Source organism: Hippocampus comes, unplaced genomic scaffold (genome assembly GCF_001891065.2).
Source record: "Hippocampus comes isolate QL1 unplaced genomic scaffold, H_comes_QL1_v1.1 scaffold383, whole genome shotgun sequence".
NCBI classification, from domain to species: domain Eukaryota; kingdom Metazoa; phylum Chordata; class Actinopteri; order Syngnathiformes; family Syngnathidae; genus Hippocampus; species Hippocampus comes.
The window spans coordinates 472216-487555 of record NW_017805407.1 but is presented as its reverse complement, the minus strand read 5'-3'; the positions used below and the strand labels follow the sequence as shown (position 1 = coordinate 487555).

The 15340-nt window shown below is 43.1% G+C and overlaps 1 protein-coding gene and 1 long non-coding RNA gene across 3 annotated transcripts in view; one reads left to right on the top strand and one right to left on the bottom strand.

Annotated features, from left to right (window-relative positions):
• LOC109518023 (uncharacterized) overlaps positions 1-15340 on the bottom strand; it is a 51904-nt gene that overhangs the window by 12569 nt on the left and 23995 nt on the right. Inside the window, exon 1 of one of the 2 annotated variants that reach the window (XR_002168645.1) lies at positions 10262-10418. The exons of the other annotated variant lie outside the window; for it this stretch is intronic. This is a non-coding gene — a long non-coding RNA (uncharacterized LOC109518023). Of the gene's footprint in view, positions 1-10261; positions 10419-15340 lie in introns of those variants that run through there. 2 annotated transcript variants of the gene reach the window in all.
• Positions 14065-15340, top strand: part of znf804b (zinc finger protein 804B) — a 45654-nt gene continuing 44378 nt past the window's right edge. Inside the window, exon 1 of the mRNA XM_019873620.1 lies at positions 14065-14889. Coding sequence (XP_019729179.1) covers positions 14728-14889 — 162 coding nt within the window. The 5' untranslated portion in view covers positions 14065-14727. The remainder of the gene's footprint in view (positions 14890-15340) is intronic.

Below are 15340 nucleotides of genomic sequence, written 5' to 3'. Positions count from 1 at the left end.
AAATTTTTGCAGCATTTGTTTCTAATTGTATGTATATGTTGTTTGTGTTATTATCATATGCAATTGAATAAGTAGACCATTTCGGAATTCGAAATTTGGGACTCTCTCAATGCATAATGGGACTCATACTTTTCTGATCAGTGAGTCCCTTGGACTCGCTGCAGGTAAACTGTAAAATGATCACTGAGAGATTACCGCTTTTTCTGCAGTCAGTGATTGACTTCTATGCAAAGTCATTTCTCAACTTGTGTTCCGTGCCATGTCATGCCTGTTGAGTGTTGATTTACTTCATATTAAGAAACTACTGCACTAAAACATTTATTCATAAATGTATATCATATGATTTTATTTCTTTTTCTCAGTATAAAGAACACGTACCCTGACTGTTCTACTCTTTGAATAAAATCACTTCATTCAAGCGTTAGGGAGTGCAAAGGGTTATGATGGAGGGGTGTTGCAAATCATGAACACCTGCCAAGTGGTATGATAGCATTGTTTTATACATGTCCTCGGCTAGGCCTCAATTTCAAAATCAGTCCTTGGTCCTTGGCCTTGGCCTCGGAAAATTTTTCAAGTCCTTGGCCTTGGCCTTGCCTCGGAAAATTTTCCAAGTCCTTGGCCTTGGCCTTGGCCTCGGAGGCAAGTCCTTGGCCTTGGCCTTGGCCTCGGGTTGCCGGTCCTTGGACACATCCCTGTAAATTACCATAATTTCCGGACTATAAACCGCAACTTTTGTCACACGCTTTCAACTCTGCAGCTTATTACATGAAGCGGCTTATATAAAGACTTTTCTAACAGCCGCCTGTGTACCGTCGTTCTTTGTAAATATCTAATGTTACAATATGGGCACCTGCGGCTTATACACAGGTGCGGCTTATGTGTGTACAAAATATTTTTTTCATTTAAAAATGTAGTGGTGCGGCTTATAATCAGGTGAGGTCTATAGTCCAGAAATTACGGTACTTGATTTTCTTTCTTTGAAGCCGTATATCTCAGGAACTACAGGGTCAGTTTTAACAAAAAAAGGTATTGTTGGAATGGTAATTCAACAAAGAATCCAAATCACGAACAAGATTGGTGCAGATTTTAGTAACTTGACCTTTTGACCTAGAATTTAACCTTGAAATTGACCTTGCGGCTCACCTGACCAGAACAAAATGTTTCCATGAAAAGTAATCGCTTAAGTTCTCTCATTCAAATAAAAGTTGCAGGGTTTTTTTTTTGTTGTTGTTTTGCAGCAACAAGGAGTCAAAGTATCTGTACCATCATATTTGCAATGAATATTCATTTGAGATTCATTGGAAGCTGATTATTCATAAGCAGACCACTGCATCTCTTCTGTATGCACTGTATCTCTGAATGTTTTGTTTTTCTTTTTGTTTCACCGTTCAGCATAGCAATGACCCGAAGGGTACATTCAAATACACCAAGAAATAAATTTAAAAAAAGAAATGTTTTGGAATGGAATTAATTTTCCATCTATCCATTTGCTGTTGGCCTTCTTCTCATTCGGATCGCAGGTGAACTGCAACCTCTCCCAACTGACATGGTTCTGTGGTCAATTTAACCAAAATCTTGTAAGAAACGCAGCCACTGAAGGTTCATGACCGAAGGCTGCTGATGTTATTTTGTCAAGCGTTTATGTAACAGTCACTTGCTATTTCTTTTTGCACAAATTTCTCTGCTTCCAGTATATTTGTTGAGGTGCGAGAGCAGTTACATCAACTTTATCAAGGAAAGTACTCCTTCTGAGCGACAGATGGATCAAATTCTTCTCAAATTCCCCCGCCCACGTCTCGCCTTCCTCTTCCTGGCCCTGTGACACCATTCCTAACGGAGCCCTTTCTAATCCCTCGCCAATTCCCTTGCGCTCACTTCACTTCTTCTGAATTCTCCTCTCTCTGTCTGTTAGCGTACAGCGGCTTCTGGCTGCAGGGTCTGTGTGCGCGTGTGAGTGTGTGAGTGTGTCTGTGCATGAGCGCAGAGAGAGAGAGAGAGAGAGAGAGAGAGAGAGAGAGAGAGAGAGAGAGAGAGAGAGAGAGAGAGAAGAGAGACCTACAAGAGCTTTCCTTAATCCCAGGTAAGTGCAAAGCTTTTCTATGGGAGAATTTCATTTCATCACCTCTCATCCTACACGCGGAGAAGCCGGATAGGAGTTTCCTAGTTATGAATCCAATAACTAGTGTCGTATGTGTGTGCCTATGTGTGTACGTGCGCGTGCGGATGAGAAAGAGAGAAGGAGTTCGGTGGGCTGTTTATGGGAGTGAAGCTTACTTGAATAAATTCAAACTGAAGGTTAAACGGAAAGGGACACAGAAAGGTGGGAACAAGTGTGGTGTGTGTGCGCGTGCGCGCGTGTGTGTGTATGCATGCATGTGCGTCTGTGCGCATCTGTGAAAGGCAAAGTCAAGGTGGCTTCATGTCGCACGATCACACTTATCGTCTATATCTATGCATAACAGGAGTGTAGTGGCGCATGAGCACGCTTGCTCCTTGAAATGCATTTATTTACACACACACACACACACACACACACACACACACACACACACACACACACACACACACACACTGCACTCCCAGATGCTGCATCTGGGTAGTATATAGCACATTGAACTTGAGAGCTGAGGTCAGCCCTACATCATTTGAGGTCACCATGGCGACCAGATTAAATTAAAGGCCTGTTTGATAGCCCTAGCCATCCACATTAAAAGCACACCCCAGCAAACGCCCGGCACATTAATCAAAAGAGACAGAAGACGTAATGTGTATTAAAGCAGATTGCTTGTCCAAACAGAAAGAGCCGAAGTAAACGTTGAATGAAAGCAAGAGAAGAGCAGGCTGACCAGAAAGCAGCTGTGAGGATGCAGTTGAGACTGATGCAATTAAAGTGGAGGCTGGAACTGGTCATTGCGCTGGTCTTCTGGCTCCAAAGTCTGCTGCCACTCAGAAGACGGGCACTATTGGAGTCTGGCCTGTGCCTAATTAACAGCCAATGTGACTCTTTGTTGACATGAAAACATGTTTGTGTGTGTGTAGCAAAATGGAAGCAAGCACGGAAAGGACAGAGCAGCTGCTGCTTATCCGCACGCCATACAGAGAACAAGACTTCCAGTCTCAAGGTGATGATGATGGGGATGATGCAGAGCGGATGTTCTCTGTACTTCTTCCAAGCGGGAACCGAAATTTTGCACCTCACGAGGTGAAGAATATCCACCACCGTTTCCAGACGATAACAAACAGAAATGTGAAGTCACACAGAATACCAGGAATAGGGGAGCGATAGAAAGACAAAGAGAATCAGGTTAGTAACAGTTTGTAAAGATGAGGATAAGGTGAGAAGGACAGAGAGGAGAGGAAGGCAAGCAGGGTGCATCAATGGAGATCCCTGGCCTCTGGCAGGCGAACTAAGAGATGAGCCAGGACAATCCTGTAATCCCTCGCTAGAAGCTTCATCATAAACGAAGGGGAAAGGTGTAAGTTCACTCTTAAATAGAAGAAGATTCAGCAGTCATTTTGCACCAACTGGAGAGTCTTTTCACCAACTTTCTTGGGCAAACTATTAGGAAAGAAGTTGCAAGAATCGAATCGAGTTGTTGGGCTCCACCGCTGAACTCTGCCAGTCAGCCACACCCACCTTATTCCAAAGGTGTCCAAGACATGTTTCCTGACTTTCCGGAAAAATGTCACAATACAATTTTTTTTTTTTTTTTTTTTACTTGTGTTACTGTTATTCCAATTTCTGAAGTTTCAATGGAACACACAATGGAATCATTCCTATTGGCCCAGAATCAAACATGCGATCCTCCCATCAACTTCCATTATTCAACATGATCCATAAAGTAGCCTGTCAGGGCGACGATCATTTAATTGCAAGGGATCACCAAGGTTGGTTTTTTTTTTTTTTTTTTTTTTTTGCGGAGAGCAAATCCAAAAGTCTTGTTTGCCTTCCATGTTTCCTTCGAGTCTCTTTGCTCATCACACTTTGGACCGTGTACTCCACTCCAAGGCAATTTTTTTCCCTCTTATGTGACATTTGTGACCTTCAGACATGTTTGGATTGCTAAGCGCAACTTCAACTGCGTCCATGAGCCTGCCAGGCATCAGCGTGAATCTTTGCTGAGCGCTGAGGGGCCCGCAGCCAGGCCGGATAAGGGCTTCCCCAAAATGAGCTATGAGCGCACTGATAGCTCCCCATACTTTCATCTGCCCACCCGCTGCTGCATGCTTGTTGGGCATGAGGGTGGGTGGGGGATACCCTCTGCTCTCCCTAATACCACATTTAATCTCAGGCATCGCTGCTTTGAAGTACAGCTAAAGTTGGGCGTACTCTGGGGTGTTCTCGCTTGTTTGACTCGAATTAACTGAACAAAGTGCATTGTCTCGTGTCCAGTGGGACGGACCAAAGCAGGGTTCATCTATTATTTACTCAGCTCCGCTGCTATTTCACTAAATAGTCAAAGTCGCCATATCAAACCACCTGTCTGTGTAGTCACAAACAAGAAAAAAAAAATTGTCATGTGATTTCTACCACCTCGTCACGCCGGTGCCTTTTGATCTCAGGCATCACATTTTTAATGATGCCTTTACAAAGGCAAATAATCACGTGAGTGGAACACATGCATGTGTACGCACACACCGACGCACCCACGCGGTACACACGCAAAAAGAAAACGTACGTACAGTAAGCTGCATAGCCAAAGGGCGTGCAATTCGAAACGTGTCTGTTAAATACTGTTTAAATTAGACCGGCTTCTGTGCAACCTGATAAGAAAGTGTGAAATGTAAAAAAAAAAAAACCAACAATACTAATTTGCATTGTTTCGGTGATGACAGTGACACTAAAGTTCTATTCTGTTCTATTTTATTCGACATACATAATTGGAATATATAATAGTGCAATAATAATAATAATGATAATAATAATAATAGTGGAAAGATGTCATTTTAATTACCACTTATTTTGTTTAGCATGAGCATTTGATATCGGATATCAACTCACAGAGCAATTTATTGAAAAAATCAGAGATGGGCCTCTGCGACAAAACGATGCGTCCGTCCGGTCGGAAAATGTCGTCGTGTTTTGCTTAATTGTTGTTCTATATGACTAATATGCTGTTTTGTTTCGTTATTTGCTGTTGCGTTTCGCACCACTTCAGGGCCACCTCTCTACAGTTCTTGCGACTCATCATCGCCTCAACATACAATTTGACATGAAAAGGCAACACTACAGGGGGACATTGGCAGGGATGGCTGGCGCATACGACCCCATGATGCCGACGCTGCCTCGGCATCAAAAGGTTTGAGCGCACACTGGAACACCATGTGGTCCGTAGACCGACATGATACTCCTTTTTATCTTTTGGTCTTTTTCACAAGATGACATTTCATATAGTAGCGAACACTATATTCTTTTTCCACACTCAGTCTGTACCTACGCCACCAGCACGCACAACCAAAAAGGAACATCAATCTTCTTCCCTTCTATTGGATACTCATATGTTCTCCGTATTTCTCTCCTAAAATTCTTTCTTCCCTTACACAAACACACCTCCGAGAAATTATGGCACCGGGAATTACAAAGAACCCCACTGGTAAATTTAACTTCCATTTACATTTAGATGACGGAATATTTCATTTCTTTCAATCCAGCGAGTAAAAACTAATATGCACGCGGCTGTGGCCGCACAGCATGTGGACATACGCAGCTGCTTTGTGACGTTTTTGTATTGGCTCCAATGTGCGTGTGTGTGCGCACAGAGACATACAACGTGTTCCCTCTGAAACACGCGCACACCCACACATACACTCAGCAATAAATCTCAATGTTCACCCATGGACGAAAGCACAGATGAGAGTGGTAAATCCTAATACCACTTCCCACATTCTGTTATGCGCGCACACAAGTGGCTCAATACCCAGCTGATGTTATCTTAGCATCTGTAATATCTCCGATTCGATATGTTGTGCTCATCATTGAAATTATACCCATAGGAAATGTGCAAATGGAATCGATCCATTTCAAGTTCAAACCATCACCCTCATTCAGCCTTTTTGCGTACGCGATAATCTCACGAACATTTGAATATTCTTTACTGTCATCCATTCAGGGCACAGATGCCACCCTGTAAAAAAAATAGATACAACTTGTATATTTTGGGACTAAACAGTAAACATTTGAATATTCTTTACTGTCATCCATTCAGGGTACAGATGCCACCCTGTAAAAAAAAAATAGATACAACTTGTATATTTTGGGCCTAAACAGTCATTTAAGATGGCAAAATGTTAAAATATAAATTACTGACACTTATGGCAACAAACAAGCAAGTTGTTTTTACTTAAATATTGAAGTTGGGGTTCCATAAAAGAGGCAATCATTTTGGAAACTTTTATTTCTTTGTGGTGAAATGCAGGAAGGCCAATTTTCACAACAACAAAACGTAAAACTGTTGAATTTCACAACTTCAAATGTTATCAAAGTTTGTTGCCTTGAAATTTTGAATTCACCCAACATCTTTTTTTTTTTTTACAGTGCAGCCAATTGTAAGGCATATACCATGTTGACCAGGGGTGTCCAAACGCTTAGCTTGGGTTCTAGTAGGCGGTGGGAGTAAAAGAGCAGGTGATGATCTGCCTGGGTAAGTGTTATGTAACTCCAGAAGCCAGTTGGAACCTCTTGCTCAAACAAAAAAAGTCAATTTGCCAAACAATTCCCCAAATAAGATCCTCAACTCAACTCAACTGTATTTATAGAGCACTTTAAAACAACCACCGCTGTATACAAAATGTTGCGCTCATCATTGCAATGTGCAAATGGAATCGATCCATTTCAAGTTCAAACCATCACCCTCATTCAGCCTTTTTGCGTACGCGATAATCTCACGAACATTTGAATATTCTTTACTGTCATCCATTCAGGGCACAGATGCCACCCTGTAAAAAAAATAGATACAACTTGTATATTTTGGGCCTAAACAGTCATTTAAGATGGCAAAATGTTAAAATATAAATTACTGACACTTATGGCAACAAACAAGCAAGTTGTTTTTACTTAAATATTGAAGTTGGGGTTCCATAAAAGAGGCAATCATTTTGGAAACTTTTATTTCTTTGTGGTGAAATGCAGGAAGGCCAATTTTCACAACAACAAAACGTAAAACTGTTGAATTTCACAACTTCAAATGTTATCAAAGTTTGTTGCCTTGAAATTTTGAATTCACCCAACATCTTTTTTTTTTTTTACAGTGCAGCCAATTGTAAGGCATATACCATGTTGACCAGGGGTGTCCAAACGCTTAGCTTGGGTTCTAGTAGGCGGTGGGAGTAAAAGAGCAGGTGATGATCTGCCTGGGTAAGTGTTATGTAACTCCAGAAGCCAGTTGGAACCTCTTGCTCAAACAAAAAAAGTCAATTTGCCAAACAATTCCCCAAATAAGATCCTCAACTCAACTCAACTGTATTTATAGAGCACTTTAAAACAACCACCGCTGTATACAAAATGCTGTACATGGAGCAAATATCATATATACAACAATACACAAATAAAAAGAAGACCGTAGAAAGCACAAAAACAGTCAAGATAAGATCAAGTCTGAGTCACGCAGAGTCAAAAGCCAAAGAATACAAATGAGCTTTGAGAGGAGTTTTAAAGATGGACAGCGAAAGTTCAGTGTGAGGTCATTCAAAGAGAGGGACCAACAACGGAAAAGGATCAATCCCCTCCGAGCCTCCGCTTAGTTCTTGGTATGTCTAATAATGTCTGGTCCGCAAACCTGAGGCACCCGGGCAGATGTGTAGGGGCGGAGGAGCTCAGAGAGGTAAGGTGGAGCAAGGCCATTTAAAGATTTGGAAACAAATAATTGGGTCTTAAAAAGAACTCTAAAATATATAGGGAGCCAGTGAAGGGATGGCAGAGTAGGAGTGATGTGTTCCCGCTTACGAGTACCAGTCAAGAGGCGAGCAGCAGCATTCTGGACCAACTGGAGACGCTTAATGGAGGATTGGCTGACTCCAAAGTAAAGTGTGTTACAGTAATTCAGCCGGGATGTGACGAAGGCATGAATTACTGGTTCAAAGTGCTCATGAGAAAGGAGAGGTCTTACTTGAGCCAACTGCTCATAATGTGCTTGTTGCAAGCTGTTAATCTGTCCCTCAAGTTGAAGTTTACTGTAAAGCGAAATTAGATTTAATCATTGTCTATTTAAACACAGATGTTCCAACAAAACCATGTCATAGGTTAAAAGCCAAAATTGAGCGAACATAAATTTGCATTGTTGTATCTTTCCTTGTTGCAAAAGAAAGCCCTGGCTTGGCATAGTGCATCCTTTACTAATGGCTCGGCGGGTACATGGAGAGTTCTAATCTCACTGGTGAGTTACAGTTCTTCTTTGAGGTATATTTCAGTCACCCAACAACTTTCCATTCCGTAGTGTCTTCCCCTCACCACATGCGCAATGAATGGGTTCATCAATGGCACGCTGCTAAGCGCGGCGTGAAAAGAGTTTTATGCTGTGAGTTTGAATGATTATGACCCATTTGACTCTAATTTGACAAGCCACCTGTCTACGGTATAGTCTGTCTATTGCCCAAAGTCTGCTCCATATCACCATAACCCAAAACAGAACAAGCGATTTGGAAGATGAATGGATGGACTGACATAGCGCTGTGCAAAAATAGTATCTCTTCCTATGAATCTGACATTTATGTATTGGAATGCACGAGGTAAGTCCAGAAGACGTCAAGTGGTCGTCTGCAGCCATGCATGGCGAGTTTCGACAACGTGGGATCCCACGGGGGCTCTTTGGAGGGGATCAGGGACACACATGTATCATCGCTCCCACGCTCATCCCAGCTTCTGGATCCTAATGGTGAATGTGACTTTTCAGCACAGTGCCTACGAAAGCAATATGCAGCCCGGCTGCAATATTTCTGCAGCTTATAAGCAGATACAAGAAGGGAAGAGAGCCAGAGGCAGCAACTGGGGAAAACAGATACCACCGTGATTTTTGCCTTCTCTCTTTTTCTCTCCGTGGACCCCCCCCCCCTACACCCACCGAGCCCGACCCCCATACCCTGACTCTCCTTTTTCTGCATGGACTGTACTGCCTCATTTCGAGCGGTAATGAGTGCAGTAGGAGCAGCCAGAGAGCAATGAAGAGAGGCGGTACTTAAGGGAATTGGAGTGTTTAAAATATATCTAAAGGTTTCCTCTTGTGGATCACAAGTACAAGTATCCACAACCAGCCTCACCTCTTTTTCTTGTGTCGTCAAAGATACGCAAACAGTGCGTATGTGTCACCTGATCTGTGTCTTCAAAAGAACATGAACAAAAATTCAAGTGAGCAGTCTTTTCTTTTTCATCAATCTGCAGGGGTTTTTTTTTTTTTTTTTGCAAATGTCATTTGCATTGTTTAGGTTGCATTCATTACTACTGGGATGTTCACAGTGGCTCTCGGTCCCATAGAAAATACATCACCGAGAAAGGCTTAAGTATATGAGACATGAATTAGACATTAACTAAAGCAGAAAGGAGTATGAAGGGAAATTCTTTTTCCCAGGAGTAGGGAGGGTTATTTAAAAAAAAAAAAAAAAAAAAGGACACAGAAGCACTATGTATGCAAAAACAAAAAAATCTATTTCATTCAGTTTTTGTAAAAACGGTAACTATGACCTCAAAGTTGGCATTACAAGAATAGAAGAAGAAAGTAAACTGCTTTCAATTCCATGGTTAACATGAACGTCTTTTTCAGCATATATTTATGACAAACTGATTCTAAACACTTTCTGGCTGCGTACAGAAAATGTCCTTCCACTAACTTTAAAGGAAGAACATTGTGCCATTGTTCCACTAATTAATTTAAATCTCAGTACAATGCTTGTGAAATGCTTTGGTCGAAATCAAGACAAACAACATATTTCATCTTCTGTACAAAGCCCAGTTTAGAGAAACTGGGTTTGTTTGCAAATAAACCACTGCTCCCCCTGTTAGCCCTCGACTGATGGGTGTGCAACGACAATTGAGTTTGACTATGTTTATATGCAGCGCAATACTTGGGTTAAGGTCAAAATCCCGCTTTCTGAAACATTCGGGGTATGACCTTTGCATGTGTGAGCTGACAGTTACTCCCGCATACAAGGTTGTTGGATTATCCCGATCGAAACAGACGACGTACAGATATTGTCATGACAGCAAACGGACATTACTTCCGCTTCTTACTTTCTGCCATCAAGCAAAACACATTACATTCACGTCTCTCACCTCATTTCTCTCTTCGTCCAAAAGTGTGCCACCTTGCTACGCGTGGCTACGCGAGAGGTTTGCCATGTTTGTGTACCTCGGCTCGTGTATTTCCGGAGAGCTGCGCGCCAGATGCACAGGCCTTATAGGCTCATATCCACATTAATGTGTGTCTGTATCCAAACTGTGTCATTTTCATAATAGAGACCAAAAATACCACCGCAGAGAAATCAATGTGTTCAAGTTTGCCTTGCGATGGCGAGTGAGCGGGATCGCCCGGCATACAGTTACTTCCCGTACTCCTAAGACCAAGATTCCTTGCGGCTAGAGGATGCACAGAACACAAATCAATCAATACCCTTTCAATATTCGGGTTAGAAAAGGGGTAACCCAGGCTTCTTATTCGGGGGGTTTTAATTAACCCTTTAATGCCTGACCCATCAAGGACTAGCCAGAAAAATCAGATTTTGGGGAACTGAGATGCTCAAGCTGCAAAAGTGCGTCGCAAGCCTCCGTGTCAGGCTGTTGCTCATCATGGCACGCGTGTGTATGTGCGTGCGTCGTAACGGGTCGATCGCATTGATCGAAAAGTCGATCTTCGTTCCAAAAAGTTTGGGCACCCCTGGTGTAGTCTGACTGCCAACTGGGGGAAGAGAAAATAGCAGAGCTCAGCTCAGGAAACTTGATGGAACAGTATGGTTAAAATCTGAAGACTTCTACTAAGCCAGCAACTCCGATATAGTTCTAAAAACACAACAAAACAAAAAAGCGATTTAAAAAAGTCAAATTTCTTATGAAGAAAAATGGAACGTGTGTTTTACTCAATAAGAATTCTAAAGAAAATAACATTTGAATGACTCAACCTTGAATATCAAACCTACGCTGACCTTGGCGTCCTTAATAATAGCAGCGTATGAATGAACCATTATTATGTAGAGGATTACAGCTTTCGCCCTGGAAACCAGTCATGAAGATCGACAATACTTGAATGATTACTTCACCCAAGAAAAAAATAAATAAATCCATAACTCAATAAAATGGTAAGAAGTCCTCGATTATTTGTGCGTTAAACATTTATGAACATTTGTCTCAAATAGACATGATGCTTTGGCGTTATGGGTTTTACGAAAGGCCAAATCATTAAGAAAGTAAAAGTTGGAATGTTTTACAGAAGAATGAAAGAAACTTTATGGTAATAAATGAACGCACCGGAATGCAGATTATTCATCCATCCATTTTGTTTTTACAGCACGAGCCGATCACAGCTGACCTTGGAAGAGAGGCTGGGCACACTTTGGACTGGTCCCCAGCCAACTGCAGGACAGTAAAAGATTCAGTCGTTGGAATATAATGATATCAAGACAGCAAAGATCAGATGCCGCTGTGGCGAATGATGATCATTTCTCAGTGTGACATGTGGTCTCACATCACACAGTACAACTCATGCCGTAAATAACCATGACATCACTCGACATTTGTGCAGAGCACAAATGTAGACTGTTCAGTATACTGTCGATTCATTCTTCATCTTTTCTCGTGTGCAGCTTGAGCAGGTGAAGGAATCCCCAGATGCATCGAAAGACAAAATTGAGAGCCATCACACACTCGCTGGCTTGCAGCCTTGCTTTGAATCACACTGCGTCTAGCTGGGAGGCCGCTTGCTCAAGTTGTAATGTCAGCTTCAAAGAGCTGAGACTTTGGAAAGCTGGCGACTTGGACCTGACTTGCCCTGACCTTGAGCACATGAAAGACTTGGCAGAGAAGTACAAGGACTACGAGGTTACTCAGTGTAGTAAGTGGAACTCTCGAATGTGTTCCCCTGGAGCAAACGTCCATCCAGCCGACCATTTTCGAAAGCATTTACGATTGTGAGGAACATGGTTGAACTGAAGCCTGTCCAGTTGACTTTTGGGGAGAGGCAAGGCACACCCTGAACTGGTTGACAGCCAATCACAGTGCACGTGGGCACAAACAGCCGCTCAGGCTCAGTATCACAGCCACGGTATGAATAGTTGAGAGAAGCGATGGGCAGCTAGCGGCTCACCCTTGGAGTGGCCCTCGATAAATTTTTGGAAAGTGAAAATGTTAACGATAGCTGAGCAGTCTTCATCACGGTCTTCACCTCTCGATGACAGACATTGCTGACCAGTGCCTCCAACCCTTCAAGACTGCTGCATGCATCGGAGAAGAAGAGGTCAAGAAAATGGTCTCTTTCAGGTCACATCGGAAGCAGATTCGATGTTCACCAAATTCAAACGCAAACCAATCTGTTAAGTTTGCTTTGAGACGCCATCAGACGTTATGAAAGATTTCAACTCAAGTCACCATCACAACAACGATCGAAGTTGCATTGATGATAAATTGTACCCCCGGAGCCCCGCCCCGCTCCCTCCCAAGCATTTAAATTGCCCATACCTGGTTTCTTAATGAACCGAGCATATATATGACTTTGGAATGCGGGAGGAAGCTTCAGTGCGAGATTAAAATCTACAACATCCTAATCGTGAGGCAGACATAATCACTATTCCACCAGAAAACGACGATTCGTTTCTACATTGTAACGTGTCTGTTTTCTTTCTTTAGAAGACAAGTGTGGCTCTGTTTTTGCAATTTGGCTCTCCGCTTCCAGAAATGACAGTCTTTGTGGGCATCTCGAGTCACTAAAAGATACATTAGCAGTCACAAATAACCGCTCACTGTGGGGGAAGGAGCATTATTCATCCATTTATTTCGAGGCGTATTTCACAGAAAATGGCAATTATAAGGGGAAAAAAACCTTTTTAAGCGAAAAGTTGTTGCCTACTGTCAATCAAGTCCATAAAAATAAGCAATAAAAAAAAAATCTAATTTTCAGTTCATGCAGTTCTATTAGACTGGCTTCCTGAGTCTGTGTTTGCAAAGCCATTAAATATTATGTCTGCAAAACAGTGTCAGATGTCTTCCGCTAACAAGTCGCCCGGTTCAGATACATGCAATCAGACTCCATTGTGACATGCAGTACACCAATGCAATCTAATGATATTTACAATAATAACTTGATGAAACATTTAGCCTGAACCAAATTTAATATGCCGCTCATTATTTTTTAGTATTTATGATCAAGGTTAAGCAAAATATGAACATCTATTATAATAATTGCCTGACACATATTTTAGCAGTAAACATTTTTTTTAGGCCTCCTCATGATGCTGGCCGTCTCTGCAAAAGTCGGCCATATCCTTAGTTCAACAGAAGATTCTACCTGCTGAAATAAAATACAATCTGTATTTTGTTCAGCTTTTCCTGTTTTCTGCAAAAAAAAAAAAAAAAAAAACTACTTTGGCCATTATTTTCTGAATTGGTGTAATTTCAGCAAACCAGAAACAGGTTGTATAAATTGTACTAAAATTCTTGATTCTTGTGGTACATTGGCAGAACTGTTGCAGGTTGTGTGTGTGTGTGTGTGGGGGGGGGGTGCTTAAAACGTGTCTTTTAATAGCTTGGCTGCGCCTGCTTTAGTTTTCAGCACTGCGTTTGTGAACAGCTCCTCGAATACGCTGTTCCAGCGACTTCTCAGACGCTCGTCTTGAAACTCAGCGTTATTGAATTCATGTCAGATTAATAAACCAAATCCTAAACAAACCCACTGCTCTACACGCGCGCGCGCGCACACACACACTCACGCAGTGACACACTTGAGTGGAAAGCAATGCATCCTCACTGAGTGGAATTTCATCCATACGCACGTGCTGACACGGAATAGATCAGGGGGGAGCGAGAGTGAGGAAAGGGAGAGAGAGCGCTAGGATGAGGACAAGAGAGAGAGTGTGTGTATATTTCTTCCGTGGGAAAGAATTTGATCCACATCAGCTTGTCTTGATCGGCTAGAGCCTCGACCATAACTCCTGTGGATGGATTTACGCCTCCGCCACCTCGCACACCTCTGGATTTAATTCATGGCACGGGGACATCTTAAATCTGGTGCCAATCAATAGAGAGCATCAAGAAGCGGAGGGGAAGGGTCGGGAGGGGGAGGGAGAGTGTCACACCTCCTCCTCCTCCTCCTCCAACATCTTTGCGAGCGCGGAGTAGGAGCTGCAAAAGTGCACCAACCCAAGAGGAAGAAGGGATGAGGGGCACAGAGGTGGGGGTGAGATACAAAAAAAGGCGTGCATTCATTCATCTCAGCCTGACCGAGGACAGCATGCCAAGCGCGGCACACTCCAGCGACTCAGCTTGCTTCCAAATACCCCCCCAAGCTCCTTCTTTCTTTCTTTCTTTCTTTCTTTCTTTCTTTCTTTCGCACATGTGAGCATATAGTTTTCATCAGTACTCTCCATGCGCACACTTGCGAGTGAGTAGCGGTGGGCTGTGCGGGGGTAGGTGAGGTGGTGGTGGTGGTGGTGGTGGCGGTGGGGGGCGCGTGAGGAGCGAACCGCGGTCCTTACCTGCGCCTACTGTGACGCACTCCGGGACGCCGCAAGGAGGCGACGCAAAGGCGGCCGTGCATGGGCCCCAATTGCCGCGAGTCCCCCGGGATGGCGTGCGGCGCCTGTTACTACCTGGTGATCAGCTCCACGCATCTCAGCAACGGACACTTTCGGCGCGTCAAGGGGGTTTTCAGGGGGCCTCTATGCACCACAGCGGCGTGTGAGTCACCGGTAAGTGCCCTCTGCCTCCCCATTAATGTTCATGCAACCGTATACACAGTTGTGCGGGGAGATTTTGGCCAATCTTTTCTTGCAGTAAAGTAGTAGAAAACTCTCACAGCCACAGGCAAGCGCATTTCATGACATCGTTGGTGAGTGAGCGGTACTGCTTTTATTATTGCTTTTATTATTATGACGGGGTAATAGGAATGTGAATGCCACAATTGGGTATTCAGGCAGAAAGTCATTGTCACCGCATGCTAATTTCTCCTCCCAGGGCAATGGGAATTAAACAAATGGAATTGCATTAGAGTGCTTTCAGGAAGAGATGAGCTGCCCTGTTGTAAATAGCACTAATTACCTGAGGTGTGTTACTAATAGCATGAGTGTAGCTCTGTGTGTATGCGTGTGTGTGTGTGTGGAGTGTGTGTGTGTGGGGGGGGGGGGCCCCCCGACCCGGCTTACAAGCCAA